The sequence below is a fragment of the Haliotis rufescens genome, unplaced genomic scaffold (genome assembly GCF_023055435.1).
Source record: "Haliotis rufescens isolate VD_foot unplaced genomic scaffold, xgHalRufe1.0.p SCAF_2, whole genome shotgun sequence".
NCBI classification, from domain to species: Eukaryota; Metazoa; Mollusca; class Gastropoda; order Lepetellida; family Haliotidae; genus Haliotis; species Haliotis rufescens.
In genome coordinates this window covers 65,549,969-65,569,362 of record NW_025963890.1, presented here as the reverse complement: position 1 = coordinate 65,569,362, position 19,394 = coordinate 65,549,969, and the positions used below count along the sequence as shown (strand labels likewise).

The window sequence follows — 19,394 nt, the reverse complement described above, 5'->3', positions numbered from 1 at the left end:
GAAAAACATGGTCAGTTCTAATAACTGGATGGATGTACATTTGAAAGACATAAAAATCTTACAGAATATCCTCCAATCACAGCCTGCAGATATCTCTCGATCTGCACTGAAGGCTCCCTACGAAAACCACACTGTCCAAACTGGTTCTGATTTGGTGTAGTAGAACCTTCTAGACTGTGTGTGAGGCATGGTTCTGTTATTCAAGCCACTTGTTTTCAATGGTTAGAAACAGTACCAAAAACTAGCATTTAACTGATGGTGCTCTTCCTGGTGGAAACCTTTTGGAAAACAGGCTATTTTTCTTATAACCTTTGTAAGTCAAACTAAAGTGTCTTCTAATCACATCTCCCTAGGCAAGGGAGTTAACTGACTATAAAAGTCCAGTGTCCACCCTTGCTTAACTAGGTTGCAATTATGGAGTTTGGCTGGAATAACGAGTCTAACTATGCATAGTCAAATCAAAATCTTCCTAAACTGCCGTGCAGCTTTCGGTCAGTTGCAGGATTTCCAAATATGTCTACCATCAATTTAGCATCAACATATACATGTATATTCCAAGCCTTTTCATGTTTTTAATCAAGGTACTCACATGACTTGATGTACTCCGCGAAGTAAGACCGTAATTACAGTAAAGAACTTGATTATCAATCAGATCATCTTGACTGGACGCTGCCATCTTGTTTGAAGCAGATGCAATTGATATGAGAGGTGGAGCCTGATTGGTCAGTTTGGGGGACTTAGAAGGGACATAACTCGTAATAGCCACTGATGGTGCTACGGTCCAGCCCAGATTTTCAAGCCTTGTTCGGCAAGGGTGGAAACTGGACTTTTAACAGTCAGTTAACTCCCTTGCCTCGGGAAAATGGCTAATCAAGACTATATTGTGTGCTCAAACTCTTATCTCTCCCAGGGTGATATTGTTGACCTTGAGCGGAACGATGGCAAGACAGACGTGATTGTCAACGAGGGGGTGACCACCATCTCCTACACTCTGGATGAAGGACTCATTGAGTTTGGCACCGCTATTGATGATGGAGATCTGGCAAGGTGAGGTGATTTAAAATAAGTAATTATCATAGGACATGTCTTGGGTTGGTTGTTGGTTGATTTGTTGTTTAACGCCGCACTCAGCAATATTCCAGCTATATGATGGCGGTTTATGTCTTGGGATGACTTGGGGGTCACATAAACCATTGCCAAAATGCTATTGGGGTACTCCTGCAGTAGTGATATACTGTAAACAGCTTTATTTCTGCGCCGTTTAAATATTGCGAATACCACACCAAAGACAATACTGCGACGAGATATTTTTGCGAGTTGCCGTGTTGAGATGACCCCTAGATTACCAAACAATAGACAGCTTCTCTCCAAACCGGAAGAGATTGCGACCAATTATCAAATACCATAATTGACTCAACTCAGTGTCCTGACTGTGAGTTTGAATGCAAACTATAGAAGAAGACACTAATTGGTCTGTTTACACTGTCATTTGTGATGTATTGTGTGACCATTCTGCATTCATTTGTGTTTTTAACTTATTGAGTAACTTGTGGTTCTGGTTGATGATTTCAACATTTGATGACGTATTGTAATGAATAAAGTATGTATGTATTATTTATTCTTATTTTTGCGTTTTTTTAATTTTTGCGATTGAGTCTCGTTCGCAAAACTCGCAATAATAAAACGGTCGCAAAAGATTCCCTGTTTACAGTAACTACAGTAATGCAATAGTATTGTTATAATGTGATGTCTTTCTTCCCATAGATGTCCTTGTATCATTCAATGTTAGTCAATAAAAGTTGTGAAGGTCAGGGAGTTACTTCTGATTATTGACTGATCGAAATTTATGAACATATTTTGAATGGATTCTCACACAACTGCTGGGGTCAAAAGATTGTTTTGAAAATTGGTCTAGCCTCAGTCACATTAGCAGCACCTTAGGTGTGTGAAACAGATAATAACATACCCATGACCTTCTATGTCTATTGTCTCTGTACTCAGTTTCCTTTGTGTTCAGAGCTGCGGCCTTCTTGGAGACCCTGGAGATGTCTTCAGAGACGGAGGCCATGTGGCACTCGCTGTCCAAGATGGCTGTGGAAGACAGGCAGCTGTACATTGCAGAGAGGTGATACAGTGTTCTTAAAGTTCAGTCAGTGGTCCAGACTCGTATTTACTCGTCGCCATCATACAGTTTGAATATTGTTGAACCGCCTCTGTGGTTCAGTGGTAGAGCGCCTACCCGGAGAGCAAAAGGTCCGGGGTTCGATCCCTGGCCACGCATACCAAAAGACATTAAAAATGGTACTTGTTTTTACCCTGCTTGGCGCTTGAATTAAGGGGGTAAAACAAGGACTGCTCGACTTGGAGTCAGTATACTGTGTCTGAGTGAGGTATTCATGTTAAACTATAAATCAACATCAGTCAGGACTAGTACAAGCACACGCACACGCACAAGCACACGCACACGCACACGCACACACACACACACACACACACACAGAGAACCAATAAATAGTTTTGTGTTCCTTTATCTTTTGGTAGAGTATGTTACATGGATATTTGATAAAAATTTAGTATTCCAATGCCTGTAAGTATTTTTGTGTTGATTTAGACACATCCCATGTTTACTAGTGTTTGTCATGGTCTATAGTGACACATATGTTGGTGTTTGTATTAGATGGATAATTGTGGGAAATATCCTGATACGTACAGGATATTATATGAATGTTCATGTCATACTATATTTATGTAAAAAGTGTACGATACAGAGACAAATTTTAGTGTTTACCTATTAGGACAGCAAGTCGCAAAAGCAGCAGAACCATAATTTGTCGATTGAGGTAAAAAGATCTTCAGCTATGACGTCGTTTCTAGTGTGACGTCGTTCCGACCTCACGTCACAATGAGATTCAAATGATGTCAACAATACCATCCAAATGACAATACGATGTTGTGTCGTGATGTGATATGACCCTCGGGCACATACGATTTTTATGAACCCTGATATGGTTGCTTTCGTAGGTAATAATCATTTTTTTGGGTGTTTTGTGTTGATTTTGACACATCCTGTGATGTTGATCATGGTCTGTGCTGACATATACGGGTTGCCATGGCAGGTGTTACTGTGCACTGGGAGACATAGCCAAGGCTCGCTTCCTGAAGGAGACTCTGAGAATAGCAGAGGAGGCCGCCAAACACATGGTGAGTACAGACTTCTCGTGCTTTTCATGTGGTGATACTCAGCGAGCTTTTATGGGCTGAACATTTATAATGTTTCCCCCAGTAAATAACTTGGGTTATCAAACATAACTCCATTATTAAGAGCTTTCTACATGTCTGAACAAAGGCATAATTCGCTGTGCAGAGTTGTGTCCCTTGGGTACTCCAGAACGATATGATCGTGGGTTTGAATCCCAGTTCGCCCCAATTATGTCTGTAGGTCTGTCAGCAACGTACCCATGCTTGTCAGTTTTACCAAAGTGGTAAACGTCTGAGACCTGCATCACTTCGGGCTCCCTCCCACATTAAACTGACATGCTGCTTTGTAACTGGGATACTATTCAAAGCGCATTAAACCCAACTCACTCACTCACTCTCTCTGAGCAAAGTTAAAACCTGTTTGTCATGGCACACACATTGTTTGAAGAACGAGGGCTAGTAATTTTCTGAAACACTGCCAACCTTGAAAGTTCTAAAAACATTGACATAAGGAATTCTCAATTGTCCCTGAATGCTTATACTGCACCTTCAGTGCAAACATCCATTCAAGATGAATGCCCTTTTAGGAAGAAGTTGTAAATATGTACAATTAATGTAGTAAACTGACTCTACCATCTCCATCTTTGTCCTGTGTCAGGGTGGCGATGGACTCAACCACTACAAGGTGCGAGCTCGAATGGCCATCATGGAGAAGAGGTTCAAGGAGGCAGAGTCCATCTACCTGGAGCAGGTCAGACATCAGCCTTTCTCTTGTTTGTTTGTTGACACCTGCACAAAACATCCTTAGCTCTATGACTGTCGTAAGTCTATGAAAGAATGGGGGACCTCCAGGATTAGATCTTGTTGTCCATGCCTTGTGGATGGATAGTTTTGAGATGGAAGATCCATTTTAGTTCAGTTGATTGGCGTTTGGCCATGGTGTGGTCTATCTCAGGTTCCATTTTCCGCTGTTGAATGATTTGATATTGTAGGTCTCTAGTAGAGTGTTCCACAGAGTTGAAATGTGTAGCGTCAAGTTTGTCTCTTTGGTGGTTGATGTTGGCAAAGTGTTCTTTGAGTCTATGAGAGTGTATTGCTCTTGGGTTTAGCTTAACACCTTATCTTGTCCTAAATCTTTGTTAGGGTGAGGGAGTTATGATCATCTAAGCGCTGAGATAGTTACAATGGCACCCTGGACATCATGCACAGTGGAACCTCAGTGTGGTGAAGATGTGTAGATGTAATAAATAGGAAGAACAGCCTTGGATAAAGCGTACACGAGTCTACCAACTCACTGCTTTTATGCTGCTGAAACAGTTGTGTTAGACAATAAATTGTTCTAGCTGGTCTATTTTACAATATGAAATAATTTCTCGCCTCAAACATTAATTGTATACTGCTTCACTCAGTAAATAACAATGATTGAAGCATTGCTGCATTTGTACTGAGTACAGTTGGCCTTGTGGCCTAGGGCACTGATAGTTGCTGTGTGTTGTATCTGTTTATGTGTTCGAATCCCAGATTCCCCCTGATTATGAGCTTTGGTCACCATCATACCAGTGCTTTGTGGGTTGAATCCCGGTTCACCCCAATCATGTTTCTAGGTTTGTCAGCGCCATACCTGTTCTCATGGGTTTCATTGAAGTGATTAACATCTAAGACCTGCATCACTTCGGGCTTTCCTCCCACATTAAGCTGACACACCATGATATAACCAAATACTGTTAAAAGGGGTGTTACCCAACTCACTCACTCATACCTGTGCTGGTGGGTTTTTCCAAGTGGAAGAGATCTTCAACCTGTGTCCAACATTAACCTGACCTGCTGTTTTGTAAATGAAATATTGCTAGAGCAGCATTAAAACCCACCTCACTCACTGCACGTTAATGACCTGACCTATGTCATCATGTCTTGTCTGAACACCTGTAAACATCATTACAGAACCATGTCCTCCCACATTAAGCTGACACACCGTGATATAACTGTAATACTGTTAAAAGGGGTGTTACCCACCTCCCTCACTGGAGGGTAATGACCTGACCTATGTCATCATGTCATGTCTGAACACCTGTGAACATCGTTACAGAACCATGTCCTCCCACATTAAGCTGACACACCGTGATATAACTGTAATACTGTTAAAAGGGGTGTTACCCACCTCCCTCACTGGAGGGTAATGACCTGACCTATGTCACCATGTCTTGTCTGAACACCTGTAAACATCGTTACAGAACCATGTCGACGAGGCGATGGAGATGTACCAGGAGATGCACATGTGGGATGAGGCAATTGAGGTGGCGGAGGCAAAGGTAGGTCATCCTGACAACACTCGCAGAAGCTTATGTCCCATCTGTAGGACCTGTTGCGTAGTTATTGTGGAATCAACATATCAACAAATCAACATAACAAGTTTGGAAGTGTCCCACCCTTCAGTACTTATGGGTGGAGACTGTGTATAATGTGTGATGTGTGTGTGTATTATGTGTGAAGAGTGTGTATAGAGTGTGTATTATGTGTGATGTGTGTGTATTATGTGTGAAGAGTGTGTATAGAGTGTGTATTATGTGTGATGTGTGTGTATTATGTGTGAAGAGTGTGTATAGAGTGTGTATTATGTGTGATGTGTGTGTATTATGTGTGAAGAGTGTGTATTATGTGTGATGTGTGTGATGTGTGTGATGTGTGTGTATTATGTGTGAAGAGTGTGTATAGAGTGTGTATTATGTGTGAAGTGTGTGTATTATGTGTAATGTATGTGTGTATTGTGTGTAATGTGTATTCTGTGTAATGTATGTGTGTATTGTGTGTGAAGTGTGTGTGTATTATATGTAAAGTATGCATGTATTATCTGTGACAGAGTCACCCCGAGCTGGAGACATTGAGGCGGAACTACTACCAGTGGCTCATGGAGACCAGCCAGGAGGAGACAGCAGGGGAGGTAACTCACTTCATGGTCAATCTTCTTGTTCTGCAAGGATGCACCGCTAGCTATAATAAAACTTCTTGTGACGTTAAGCAATATTCCCTCCCTCACTCACGCACATTCTGCTAAGATGTATCACACATTAACATCACAGTTCACATGCAGACAATGAGGTTATAAATGTAACTGTGTTGTAGGCATCTGGCATAATCTGTTTTCTAATTGAACACATCACAAGGTGACAGCGAAGGTATGGATGTAACTCTGTTAACAAGCTGTCCATTGCTTGCAGGTGAAGGAGCGCGAGGGAGACTACATGGCGGCAATCAACCTGTACATGAAGGCCGGCCTTCCAGCTAAGGCCGCTCGCCTTGCCACCAGCAGGGATGTGAGTAGAAACATTAGGATGAACATGCGAGGCTCGTGACGAGATAGAGGCATTCAAATTTAAAAACTGGACTCTTTTATTTGTTTGAACAAGTGAGAATGCTTTTCAAAGAAGACACAATTTATGGATAACAACTTCTTTATTTACTGTAAAGGCAACGTTTCAGTATAGATACTTATACAGTTGTCAAGAAAGGCTGATTGACAACGGTATAAGAATCTTTACCGAAATGTCGCCTTCACATTAAATAAAGAAGTTGTTATCCATATATTGTGTCTACTTTGTCATCCGTCAGCTTCTAAGTAATGCCAATTAAATGATTCGAGAATGCATTTTGTAGGTTAGAATAGCCTTTATGAACTACATAACATGAAATATCTTTTACCTTTGTATTTTTCAAAATAGCACCAATTTATCCATTTTGTTCCCTCCAGGAACTGATGTCAAACTCCGACCTTATCAGCAGGATTGCCTCAGCTCTCATCAAGGCAGACCTCTATGAAAGGGTGAGTGGCCCTTGAAATAGTCTTATGATATAGTTGCAGAATTACAATTACTGTAGCAAAATGGGAACATATGTTAGGTGTCACCCTTATTGATCCATTGTATAATATGTCGTTTCTATAATTGTTAAATACCCTTGACCTATTCGCTACAATAGCTTCATTTTAGCCAGATTCAAATTATGAGATGCTTAAAATGTCCTATCAATATTCAAGAGCAAGAGAAATTCTGTGCTAAGTCAGTGACAAGAGATCCTTGAGACGGTGACATCACCTTGAAATGAACTTTCATGGTCATTTGGAGTATTTATCATAAGGCTTAAAAAAATAAAAGAATTGGTTCTCAGGCAGTGGCTTTTAAAAATTAGTTTGGGTGGGCAATGGTGTTTTTTTGGTTGTTGAAGCTAGTTTGTAACCAAATTTTTCTGGAATTTTGCAAAAGATTTAAAAAATAAATAATTGAAAATGAAACATGCGCAGAATTTATGATGATGCGGGCGGGGCCTGAGAACCAAGACTATTAATTTTTTTTAGCATAATAGAACAGAGATATAATACCCTGGGTTATCCAGGAGCAATAGGTCTCTGAAAGTTTGGCATCTACTGCTCCAATAAGTGCCCTCTGACCATCTTCTAGACCAATCTGTATGTAATCTTTGTAGCGACCCTACTTAGACCAAAGGTGCGGTCGGGTAGCCTAGTGGTTAAAGCGTTCGCTCGAAGACCAGGTTTTGATTCCCGACATTGGTACAATGTGTGAAGCCCATTTCTGGTGTCCCCCGCCGTGATATTGCTGGAATATTGCTAAAAGCGGCGTAAAACCATACTCACTCACTCACTCACTTAGACCCAAAGTTTACTTGACAGTCGATATTTTCTTGTGTATGTCTTAGATTTGTTTGCACAATACACAGCAGTGTAGAAAGGGCATGTTATGCCTGGTATCTGTTATCTAAAGGATCATGTTTCATCGGCTTCAGAACTAACTTTGTCCCCAACTGCTCGATCTCTGACAACAGAGTTAACTTGTGTCTTTTAAGTGCATCCTTTTGTCAACTTTCTAAGCACCAAGGGTGTCTATTACAGTGAATAAGTTATTTCGGTTGTTAACTGCTGCACAATTCTCCACACACTGCTGTATATTGGACAGGCTGGTGACCTGTATGAGAAGATGAAGGACGCCACCAGAGCCATGGAATGCTTCAGGAAGGGCAAAGCCTATAGGAGAGGTAGGCAGTTGTCTCGTGTTGTTCTTATGGTCAACAAGCCTGTCTTCTCAGAGGTAGAAAACTGTGATGTTAGATTAACAAATATTGCGGTGATGCTAGTCAGTGGTCATCCAAGACTGCTATTTCATCTGAAAGTGTGAAAATAGATAAACTTTGAGGTTATGTGAGAAATGTTTTCAATGCAAGACATACTTTATTTTTGTGCTGTATACCATTAATAATGATAGTTCAAGATTCTGATCAACCAGTTGTCAGTAACGTGCCTACAAGTGCTTAATTATGATAAATGAAGTCGTTCTGCAACACTGGTAACCATGGCATCTCATTGTGAAAGTAAAACGCCTTCTGAGGAATTGACTTTTATTGAGTCAGGATTTAGCACTGATGATGATGCCCAAGTGTCAGAATTTGTCTAAAAGTAGAACTAAAACAATATGACTCAGGATTTCATATTAGTACTCTTTGTCATTTTGTGTTCATAAATGTGTAAAAGAGTTTGAAAATTGATTAAGGTAAATGATATGATCAAAATGTCCTAATAGCCCCAAAAGGCATTTTGTCTCAAGCTAAATTATTGAGGAGTGTTATTTTTTCAGGTGTATACTTAGCCTAGCTTGAGAGGCCATGTTTGTTTTCTGATGGTAATGTTTGTGTTATGATGGTAATGTTTGTGTTATGATGGTTATGTTTGTGTTATGATGGTTATGTTTGTGTTATGATGGTTATGTTTGTGTACAGCTGTGGAGCTGGCTCGGTATGCGTTCCCGGCAGATGTTGTCAAGCTGGAGGAAGACTGGGGAGACTACCTGGTGACACAGAAGCAGCTGGACCCGGCCATCAACCACTTCATCGAGGCAGGGTAAGGGGAGGTGTATTAAGTCAGATATTTGTTGGTTGTGGTATTCAGTGTAATGTGTAATGTACAGTGCAACCATGTGGAGATATGTACTGAGTGGATCTCTACAACCCTTGGTAGCAAACATCATGATGAGAAGTGGGTTCAAACCCGTTGACATCCTACACAACTCTGATGCATTCCTCTGATAACATCAATATTTGATCAATTACAAAATAACATGTAATTCCCTACAGTACAGATATATAGAAACTAGGGCCCTGTTCCTCAAAGCGATCGTAGCGCTACGACTGTCGTAAGTCTATGTAAAGTATGGGAGTTATGATCACCTTAGCACTACGACTGACGTAAGTCTATGTCAAAGTATGGGAGTTATGATCACCTTAGCGCTACGAATGTGTAAGTATGTCAAAGTATAGGAGTTACGATCACCTTAGCGCTAAGGCTGTTGTCAGTCTATGTTAAAGTATGGGAGTTACGATCACCTTAGCACTATGATCACTTTGTGAAATGGGGTCCTGCAAGGTACATTCCTCCCAAACCCTGTTTATCTGCACATCTTGGGTATTTTAAGAAGGGTCTGTATAACTGAATACCTGGTGTCTGGATATCTGAACCTGACTGGACTTTCCTCCCGTGCCTTAAACAAAAAGATGTGATGCTATTTCCATATATTGCACTTATTTGGTGATAAGTTTTGTATAAGTATAACATTTTTGAAAACAGTTTTGGGGGATATCTTTTGTCTGGATATGTGGTGTTTTCACGCTTTTCTTTTGTAACTTAGATTGCTATTTGGACTGGTTGTACAAAGGGACAGTAATACACCTTGTAGCTTTTCTCTGTTCATCATGACCTATTTTCTCTTTACGGTTGTTTTCTTCACTATATAGGGCGGTCGGGTAGCCTGGTGGTTAAAGCGTTCGCTCGTCACGCCGAAGACCCGGGTTCGATTCCCGACATGGGTACAATGTGTGAAGCCCATTTCTGGTGTCCCCCGCCGTGATATTGCTGGAATATTGCTAAAAGCGGCGTAAAACCATATTCACTCACTCACTCACTTCTTCACTATATATATGTGAAGGGTGCTTATGTAGCCCTGTTAAACCATTGATCTTCACACCAAAGCTCTGAAATCCTACTCAAGATGTTTTTTACAGTTTTTGATGCACAGATAACAGAATCAGTTCAGAAAATGAGATTCTAGAGGCCATTATGAAACAAAGGACACATTTTCTGCATAGTTATCTCCCCTCTTCCATATACAGAATGTTAAATGGGAAGTTGACACAGTTGACTCACACAGTGGATCGGCTAATAAAATGGAAGTAAATTACAAAAAAATGATTCACTTTTGATAAGTGTGGTGACTGTGAAAGGCACTATTATCCCTTCAAACAAGCCAGTTGTTCAGTTTCATGTTTCCCTGTAGAGCCACTCTGAAGGCTGTAGATGCAGCCATTGCATCCCGACAGTGGGCCAAGGCAGTACAGATTCTGGAGATGCAGGACTCGTCGATGGCTTCCCGATATTACAAGAAGATAGCTGACCACTATGCCTCTGTTGGAGAATACGAGGTACTAGAGTGTGTTAAGTAATACCCACAGCAATAGGTTTACAGTGATTGGCCAATACTAGTTAAAGGTGGTGTGAGAGTGTGTTAATGAATGTCCACAACAAGAGGCTGACAGTGTTTAGCTTATACTAGTTCTCCACGTTCTAGGTGGTACAGAGTTATTAGACTGTTATTAAATAGACTGTTATGAGACCTCATCACCTTTTGGAAATATTTATTTTAACTTGTATTGAAGCTGAAAATTTGTCATTTTTCCATGACATGACTTCTCCAAGCAATCACATTCAGGCTTCACATGGACACTGTAATATGCCTAATGGAGAATGCATAGTTTCCACTTTGTTTCTTAAATCTGAGACCCCTGAAGATCCAGGGTAGAATAGGCCTTCAGCAACCCCTACTTGCTGTATATAACGACTATGCTTGTCTTAAGAGGCGACTAACAGGATTGGGTGATCAGGTTCGCTGACTTGGTTGATGGATGTCATAGTATCCCAATTACGTGGATCGATGCTCTTGATGTCAGTCACTGGATTGTCTGGTCTGGACTCCATTATCTACACAGACTGCCTTCATATAGCTGGGATATTGCTGAATGCGGCATTAAACAACAAACAAACAAATAAAGAATCTTAAATCTGAATTTGATGAGTTTGTGCAATGATACATTTCAATCTCGAAAATAGATGATAAAACACTTTCAGTAAAGTGTAGCATTAGAACTTAATATGCTATGTGATTGAAACATTTGGCCAATGGATGCAAATGGTTTAGATATGTTATATCTTGATTAGTATGCCCTGACTTGAGAATGGTGATGATTCAGACAGCCGAGCGGTTCTACGTGGAGGCGAGCTGTACGCGGGAGGCGGTGGACATGTACAACCAGGCCGGGATGTGGGAACAGGCTCACAAGGTACGGACATCCTACGGATTACTGATCCTACTAATCTGTGTCACACAGAATTCAGGGATGGAACTTACGCTGAAATGCTAGCCAGAATAGTTATACATATAAGGACTCCCCCTTATAAGCCTGAAATTCCCCTACACAGAAGAACCTCGGTCTAGCAGACTGGTGCCAGCACATCCCTGGATTTGCTACCAAACTACGTCTTCCACAGATATGAGAAACATTAGTTTAATTCCAAAATTGTAGCTTCAAATATTTTCAGATTTGTTTAAAAGATTGTATGTGGTCGTGATAAAGCCTGTTCAATGTTGATCATCACTGTCATGACAGTTACTAGGACAGAGACATGTTGAACATCATTGTTGGGCCTTGATTACTGTCAGGTATAATGTGAGTTCTACAGCCTGTATTATGACAGAGACTAAGTACAGTTGACACCATGATGTGATGTTTCCAGCTGGCCTCCACCTACATGAAGACAGACGATGTGGCCAACCTCTACGTGTCTCAGGCACGCCAGCTGGAGGAACAGGGCAAGTTCAAGGATGCAGAGAGGTAATGTCATCAACCAGGCCTGTGACCTTTCACTGAATCTGTGCCTTCTCAAGCTTGTGCCATGTATATTAATAGCTATTGTGTGGTAGAATCATGACAAGTTAATGTGGTTCCTTCTTACAGTAATAACAGTGCTATTATATAATTTAATGTATCATATATTTTTTTATGACTATTGTGAAACTACTTCACCAAGTGATGACAATGGTGAGGACTGAGGCTTGACTTGTGTAGAGGACTGAGGTGTGACTTGTGTAGAGGACTGAGGCTTGACTTTTGTAGAGGACTGAAGCGTGACTTGTGTAGAGGACTGAGGCGTGACTTGTGTAGAGGACTGAGGCGTGACTTGTGTAGAGGACTGAGGCGTGACTTGTGTAGAGGACTGAGGCGTGACTTGTGTAGAGGACAGAGGTGTGACGTGTGTAGAGGACTGAGGCGTGACTTGTGTAGAGGACAGAGGTGTGACGTGTGTAGAGGACTGAGGCGTGACTTGTGTAGGGGACTGAAGCTTGACTTGTGTAGAGGACTGAAGCATGACTTGTGTAGAGGACTGAGGTGTTGCTTGTGTAGAGGACTGAGGCGTGACTTGTGTAGAGGACAGAGGTGTGACTTGTGTAGAGGACTGAGGTGTGACTTGTGTAGGGGACTGAAGCTTGACGTGTGTAGAGGACTGCAGCATGACTTGTGTAGAGGACTGAGGTGTGACGTGTGTAGAGGACTGCAGCATGACTTGTGTAGAGGACTGAGGTGTGACGTGTGTAGGGGACTGAAGCTTGACGTGTGTAGAGGACTGAGGCGTGACGTGTGTAGAGGACTGAGGCGTGACTTGTGTAGAGGACTGAGGTGTGACGTGTGTAGAGGACTGAAGCGTGACTTGTGCAGAGGACTGAGGTGTGACTTGTGTAGAGGACTGAGGTGTGACGTGTGTAGAGGACTGAGGTGTGACGTGTGTAGAGGACTGAGGTGTGACTTGTGTAGAGGACTGAGGTGTGACTTGTGTAGAGGACTGAAGCGTGACTTGTGTAGAAGACTGAGGCATGACTTGTGTAGAGGACTGAAGCGTGACTTGTGTAGAGGACTGAGGTGTGACGTGTGTAGAGGACTGAAGCGTGACTTGTGCAGAGGACTGAGGTGTGACTTGTGTAGAGGACTGAGGTGTGACTTGTGTAGAGGACTGAGGTGTGACGTGTGTAGAGGACTGAGGCATGACTTGTGTAGAGGACTGAAGCGTGACTTGTGTAGAGGACTGAGGTGTGACGTGTGTAGAGGACTGAAGCGTGACTTGTGTAGAGGACAGAGGTGTGACTTGTGTAGAGGACTGAGGCGTGACGTGTGTAGAGGACTGAGGTGTTGCTTGTGTAAACGATTAAGATCCTTTATGTGTGTGTTTGTGTAGGCTGTATGTGGCTGTGGAGGAGCCGGACCTGGCTATCACCATGTACAAGAAGCAACGTCTCTACGGGGACATGATCCGCCTGGTGAAGCAGTACCACAAGGACCTCCTGCCCGACACACACCTCCACCTGGCCAGGGTGAGACAACTCTACACTTACTGTAGAGGACAGCACCAGTAGAAACCGCAGCTTGTTTGTACCAGACATAAACTGACTGTCATTGAATGACGAATATTAATTAAAGACTAGTCACTACAGACATAATTTCAGCACCTTTTAATTTTAATATGGGGTGTAATTCTTAATGCTGAACTGTGTTAACATGTGAAATGTTCAAGTGCACAACAGATTTGTCATGTCTGATTACAATGAAGAAAACTGTATTGTTACCATGGTTAGCATTCAGTTTTCCAATAATAATATTTTGACATTGTTATGTACGCAAAGTGTTCAGTGCTTTTGTCCTAATGCTGATTTGGGACAGAACAGGCAAAAACATACCCCATGATTGTGATGAAAGTGGTGACCCTGTGGTAACAATGGCTGGAGCCTACAAGGGTACACACCATGTGAGACCCCGCCCACTCCCCCACCCACCCTTTCCTCATGATGAGTTGTGTTGGCAGGAGCTGGAGGGTGAGGGCAATATGAGGCAAGCGGAGCATCACTTCCAGGAGGCCGGGGACTGGAAGGCAGCCGTCAACATGTACAGGTCACATGACAGCTGGGACGAGGCATACCGGGTATGTAGAGCTGAGATAGGTCATAGTGGGTCATGTTGCATGTGGCACGAGGCTTACCAGTATGTAGAGCTCAGATCGAGCATAGTTGGTCATGTGATACAAAGCTTACCAGGTATGAAGAGCTGAGGTAGGTCATAGTCGGTCATGTGACATGTGGACGAGGCTTACCGGGTATGTAGAGTTGAGAGAGAGCAAAGTAGGTCATGTGACATGTGTACAAGGCTTACTGGGTATGTAGAGCTGAGATGGGTCATAGTGGGTCATGTGACATGTGGAGGAGGCTTACCAGGTATGTAGAGCTGAGATGGGTCATAGTGGGTCATGTGACATGTGGACAAGGCTTACCGGGTATGTAGAGCTGAGATAGAGCATAGTGGGTCATGTGACATGTGGACAAGGCTTACCGGGTATGTAGAGCTGATATGGGTCATAGTGGGTCATGTGATGTTCAATGTGTGATCTGTGACTGAGGTGGATGTACAATGTGTGATCTGTGACTGAGGTTGATGTACAATGTGTGATCTGTGACTGAGGTTGATGTACAATGTGTGATCTGTGACTGAGGTTGATGTACAATGTGTGGTCTGTGACTGAGGTTGATGTACAATGTGTGATCTGTGACTGAGGTTGATGTACAATGTGTGGTCTGTGACTGAGGTTGATGTACAATGTGTGATCTGTGACTGGGGTTGATGTACAATGTGTGATCTGTGACTGGGGTTGATGTACAATGTGTGATCTGTGACTGGGGTTGATGTACAGTGTGTGATCTGTGACTGAGGTTGACGTACAATATGTGGTCTGTGACTGGGGTTGATGTACAATGTGTGATCTGTGACTGGGGTTGATGTACAATGTGTGATCTGTGACTGAGGTTGATGTACAATGTGTGGTCTGTGACTGAGGTTGATGTACAATGTGTGATCTGTGACTGAGGTTGATGTACAATGTGTGGTCTGTGTCACAGGTTGATGTTCAATGTGTGGTCTGTGACTGAGGTTGATGTACAATCTGTGATCTGTGACTGAGGTTGATGTACAATGTGTGGTCTGTGTCACAGGTTGCCAAGGCCCAGGGCGGTGCTACAGCAGCTAAACAGGTGGCTTATCTCTGGGCCAAGAGTCTGGGAGGGGACTCGGCAGTCAAACTACTCAACAAGTTTGGTCTCTTGGAGGCAGCCATTGACTATGCTACGGAAAACTGGTATGTGAGATGAAATTTGATTGGTTTTGGAGAAAGTTTAAAAAAATTATATGATCATATTAATATCTTCTAATTTTGTTGTTGTTAGAAGATGTAATTTGCTATTTACAAACAGTTACATACACATATGGACTATGCTTGTCATAAGAAGTGACTAACTGGATCGGGTGGTCAGGTTCGCTTGGTTGGTGCATGTCATCGTATCCCAATTGCGTAGATCAATTGCTCATGATGTCAATAACAGGATTTTCTGGTTCAGACTTGATTATGAATAGACTGCCGTCATATAGCTGGAATATTGCTGAATGCTGCGTTAAACAGCAAACAAACAAGTTTGGTGACTTTGAATTATAGCAGAAAGAGAAGAAGTTTAGCATTTTATTTGAAAGTGATGCCATAAGGAAATCACTGTTGATCTGTTTCAGTGCTTTTGAGTTTGCATTTGACTTGGGCCGTGTTGCCATGAAGAACAAACTGCCTGACGTTCACCTCAAGTATGCCATGTTCCTGGAAGACGAGGGCAAGTTCCCAGAGGCAGAGGCCGAATTCATAAAGGCATCCAGACCCAAGGAAGCGGTTCTGATGTACGTTGGCATTATAAACTGCTAAGGCTAAAAAATGATAAGTCTTTGTTCTCAGGCATCGCCACATCATCAATAAGGCCGCCACTCATTAAGTTATTATTTCCATATAAAAAACAAGGAATTTTTTCTTAAGCCTAAAACAGTCAAAACACTTGCAGTCTGGCATATCATCCTGACCAAGTCCTTGAAATTTGGGGAACGTGTTTCAGTCATTAAAGACTACACATTTTTCTGTGAAGAGTTGTGTCCATTTTGTATGCCTGGATCTTGTGATTGTGGGTTAGGATCCCAGGCTAAAGCTGTGTTATCAAGGGGGCATAACTCGGACAAACAAAATAAATTAGGAATGAATTATCAGTCAGACCTTGATTTAATCATGCTCTGTATGGAAACATTTTCTCACAAAAACAAGTGGTAAATGTCTGCGTCTCGACTCTGGCATCTCATGGGTTCGTGACGTTGTTACGTTACTGTTACCAGTTCAACCCAGCTGACTCACTCACTGTTGTGTGTTGCAGGTACGTCCACAACCAGGACTGGGATTCGGCGCAGCGTGTTGCAGAATCCCATGATGCTGACTCCGTGGCTGATGTGTTGGTCGGCCAGGCCAGGTTTGCATTTGAGGAGAAGGAATACGCCAAGGCTGAGTCCTTCCTGCTGCGAGCCCAGAGGCCGGAGCTGGCTGTCAAATACTACCGGGTTAGACGCTTATTACTCGTCCTGAAGCACGACTACATTTAGAAGTGTATACTTTTAGTGTTTTCACCAAGTTTGTGATTATTGTGCTTGAGTTATTGTATATATTACTCCAGCTGTATCAAGTGTTGGCATCTCAGCATGAAAGAAGGGAGATCGAGGTAGTTCCAGGTACATCTTGCTGGTGTATTTGCCCCTTGTGGTAGGTGAGCAGGTTCGAGCCCTTGCAGGGGGTGGTGGTAGTGTAGCCTACTGGTCAAAGCATTTGCTTGTCACGCCGAAGGCCAGGGTTTGATTCCCCCACATTGGTACAATGTTTGAAGACCAGTTCTGGTGTCCCCCGCCGTGATATTGTTGGAACATTGCTAAAAGCGGCATAAAACCAAACTCACTCACTCCTTGCAGGGGTATATTTTGGTGAGCCCCTGGACAGTGTACCCAGCATTATTTTGACTCCGTGTTACAAGCCAGGTCATAACATCCACTCCTTGATACCAGTACATTCATAGGATTCATGTGAAACCTGGATGCTTAACTCCCAATGGAGCCTGATGTTAAACTAGTTTGTGAAATCAATTTTACAACCCAGCATTTACCTTAAACTGTGTTCAGCAACACTTTCATTATTACATCAGATATTGCTTTGGTTATATCCTAGGAGATTACAATGCTTTGCAAACTATTGTGACATCATCAGTTACCATGACTACACAATCAAATGACATCACAAATCTGTCTGCTACCGAAGCTTGTTCGCAGTACCTTTCACACTCAAGACACTGGTTATAACTGTTTACAAAATGGAAATGTCGGAAGAATGATTTTGGATGATAAATAGAATCTCATCCAAGTGACTTTTGAAATGATCGACTTGTGTTGATACATTTGATATCAAAAGACACAAGGTGAGATTCTCTGTGTCTTCTTGTGTGAAGATGACTTCAGCAGTCATATGATAACGGACCATCAAACTTCTCACACTGCTATATCTGCTCCTACAGGACTCGGGCATGTGGCAGGATGCACTGCGAGTGTGTAAGGAGTACGTCCCCCACAAGCTGCAGACGCTCCAGGATGAGTATGACAAAGAGATGACCAACAAGGGACCCAGGTATGGAGTCTACAACACTCAGAAACATAGAATTAAGACTACCGTATTCGATGTAATAAGCGCCCTGCTCTAATAAGCGCCCACGGCGATATTTGCCAATATATTGGCTAGTGAACAATCTCAATTAGCACCCCTTCCAAATGGTTTACGTACACAAGACTTATTTATTTGTGTATAATACGTACTCGTATGTTATATGCACCCTTAATTATGGGCAATTAAATCCTGGAAAAATATATCTGTCGTATATAAACATTTCAGGCTGTCAGCATAAACCACGAAATTTATGATTTTTCAACTCAAAATAATACTCTAATAAGAGCCCCCTATTTCTAATTTTGAGAGCGCCCTGGGCGCTTATTACGTCGAATACGGTATTACACCTGTAACCTGTACTTTATTTGAAAAGCTTCTGGTGATTCCAGAGCATTATAGATCCTCAGTCCCTTGCTAGTTATAAGGGCATGAGGTCGCGACAATGGCTTCCCTGAGTTGAGTGTTTGGCTAGCTGGCTGCTGTGGCGGACATACTCTCAGATGGGACCTGGCTGATTTAGAGTGATCACTCTGTTGACCACCAGCTTGCTCCTCTACTCTGAGTTGAAATTTAGATTGCTGTGGATTATTTACTTGACGTGTGGTTATGAGGTATACACAAAATATTTTTATCACCTATTTCCATGTCACACTTTGTAACAAACATATCAAAATTGGAAATGTACTTAAATCATTTTTATGATATGTAACTTTGTACAGTGAGTTACTTCTGACATCACTTTAACATATCAATAGTACCAGAAAACAGGGATGTGTGTATTGATGTGTATCAGGGGAGATAACTTGGTATTTGTGCTTGTTCCCTGTCCAGTGGCAAAGGAGGAGAAGGGTGAGTATGTGTTGTCCTAGCCGCCTCTGTCTGTCACTACTTGCAGGACTTCCGGGCAGTCAGCCAGCAATAGGCTGTCTCATCATTGCAGGGTAGCTTACACTCCCTTGTGAAGGCTGTTAGTCAGTTTCGGGAAGTTGGAAAAATAATGTTATGCCCTCACTACTTGAATTATTCTGCTCCATATTGAAAGTGTCCTTCAGGCAATGGAACATTATTTTGAGAATTCATCTTTATGCAATCATGTATTTGCATAAGTGCTGGGGGCATGGGTGGCCCAGTTGTCTTAAGTGCTGCAGTTAGATGTGCAGAGTTGCATCCCTTTGGCATGCACAAAATCTATGATCGCAGGTTCAAATCCTAGTTGAGTAGGTTTCTTGGTTTGTCAGTTGGAGGCGAGAAACATCGGAAACCTCTGTCACTTCATGCTTTCCTTCCCCATCAAACTGACACACTGTGATTGTTCAAATCGGCCGGAAACTCAGTGTGTGACTACCAATTAAATGAAATTGGTTCAGGGGGTCAGGCCCGCTGACTTGGTTGATGCATGTCATTGTATCCCAATTGTGTAGATCAATGCTCATGATGTCAACTGGCTTGTCTGATCCAGACTGGATTATCTACAAACCGCCGTCAT

At 42.3% G+C, this 19,394-nt stretch overlaps 1 protein-coding gene across 3 annotated transcripts in view; it reads left to right on the top strand.

Moving 5' to 3' along the window:
- LOC124134636 (intraflagellar transport protein 172 homolog) overlaps positions 1-19,394 on the top strand; it is a 52,873-nt gene that overhangs the window by 14,027 nt on the left and 19,452 nt on the right. For 2 of the 3 annotated variants that reach the window (XM_048400392.1, XM_048400391.1), the window contains exons 18-37: positions 911-1,047; positions 2,018-2,125; positions 3,117-3,201; positions 3,857-3,949; positions 5,430-5,507; positions 6,056-6,136; positions 6,414-6,509; positions 6,944-7,015; positions 8,163-8,241; positions 8,980-9,100; positions 10,530-10,674; positions 11,500-11,589; positions 12,044-12,141; positions 13,538-13,673; positions 14,162-14,278; positions 15,339-15,481; positions 15,907-16,065; positions 16,584-16,764; positions 17,763-17,872; positions 18,740-18,757. In XM_048400392.1, the coding sequence (XP_048256349.1) occupies positions 911-1,047; positions 2,018-2,125; positions 3,117-3,201; positions 3,857-3,949; positions 5,430-5,507; positions 6,056-6,136; positions 6,414-6,509; positions 6,944-7,015; positions 8,163-8,241; positions 8,980-9,100; positions 10,530-10,674; positions 11,500-11,589; positions 12,044-12,141; positions 13,538-13,673; positions 14,162-14,278; positions 15,339-15,481; positions 15,907-16,065; positions 16,584-16,764; positions 17,763-17,872; positions 18,740-18,757 (2,147 nt within the window). The remainder of the gene's footprint in view (positions 1-910; positions 1,048-2,017; positions 2,126-3,116; positions 3,202-3,856; positions 3,950-5,429; positions 5,508-6,055; positions 6,137-6,413; positions 6,510-6,943; positions 7,016-8,162; positions 8,242-8,979; positions 9,101-10,529; positions 10,675-11,499; positions 11,590-12,043; positions 12,142-13,537; positions 13,674-14,161; positions 14,279-15,338; positions 15,482-15,906; positions 16,066-16,583; positions 16,765-17,762; positions 17,873-18,739; positions 18,758-19,394) is intronic. The other variant, XM_048400393.1, reaches the window with a different exon arrangement.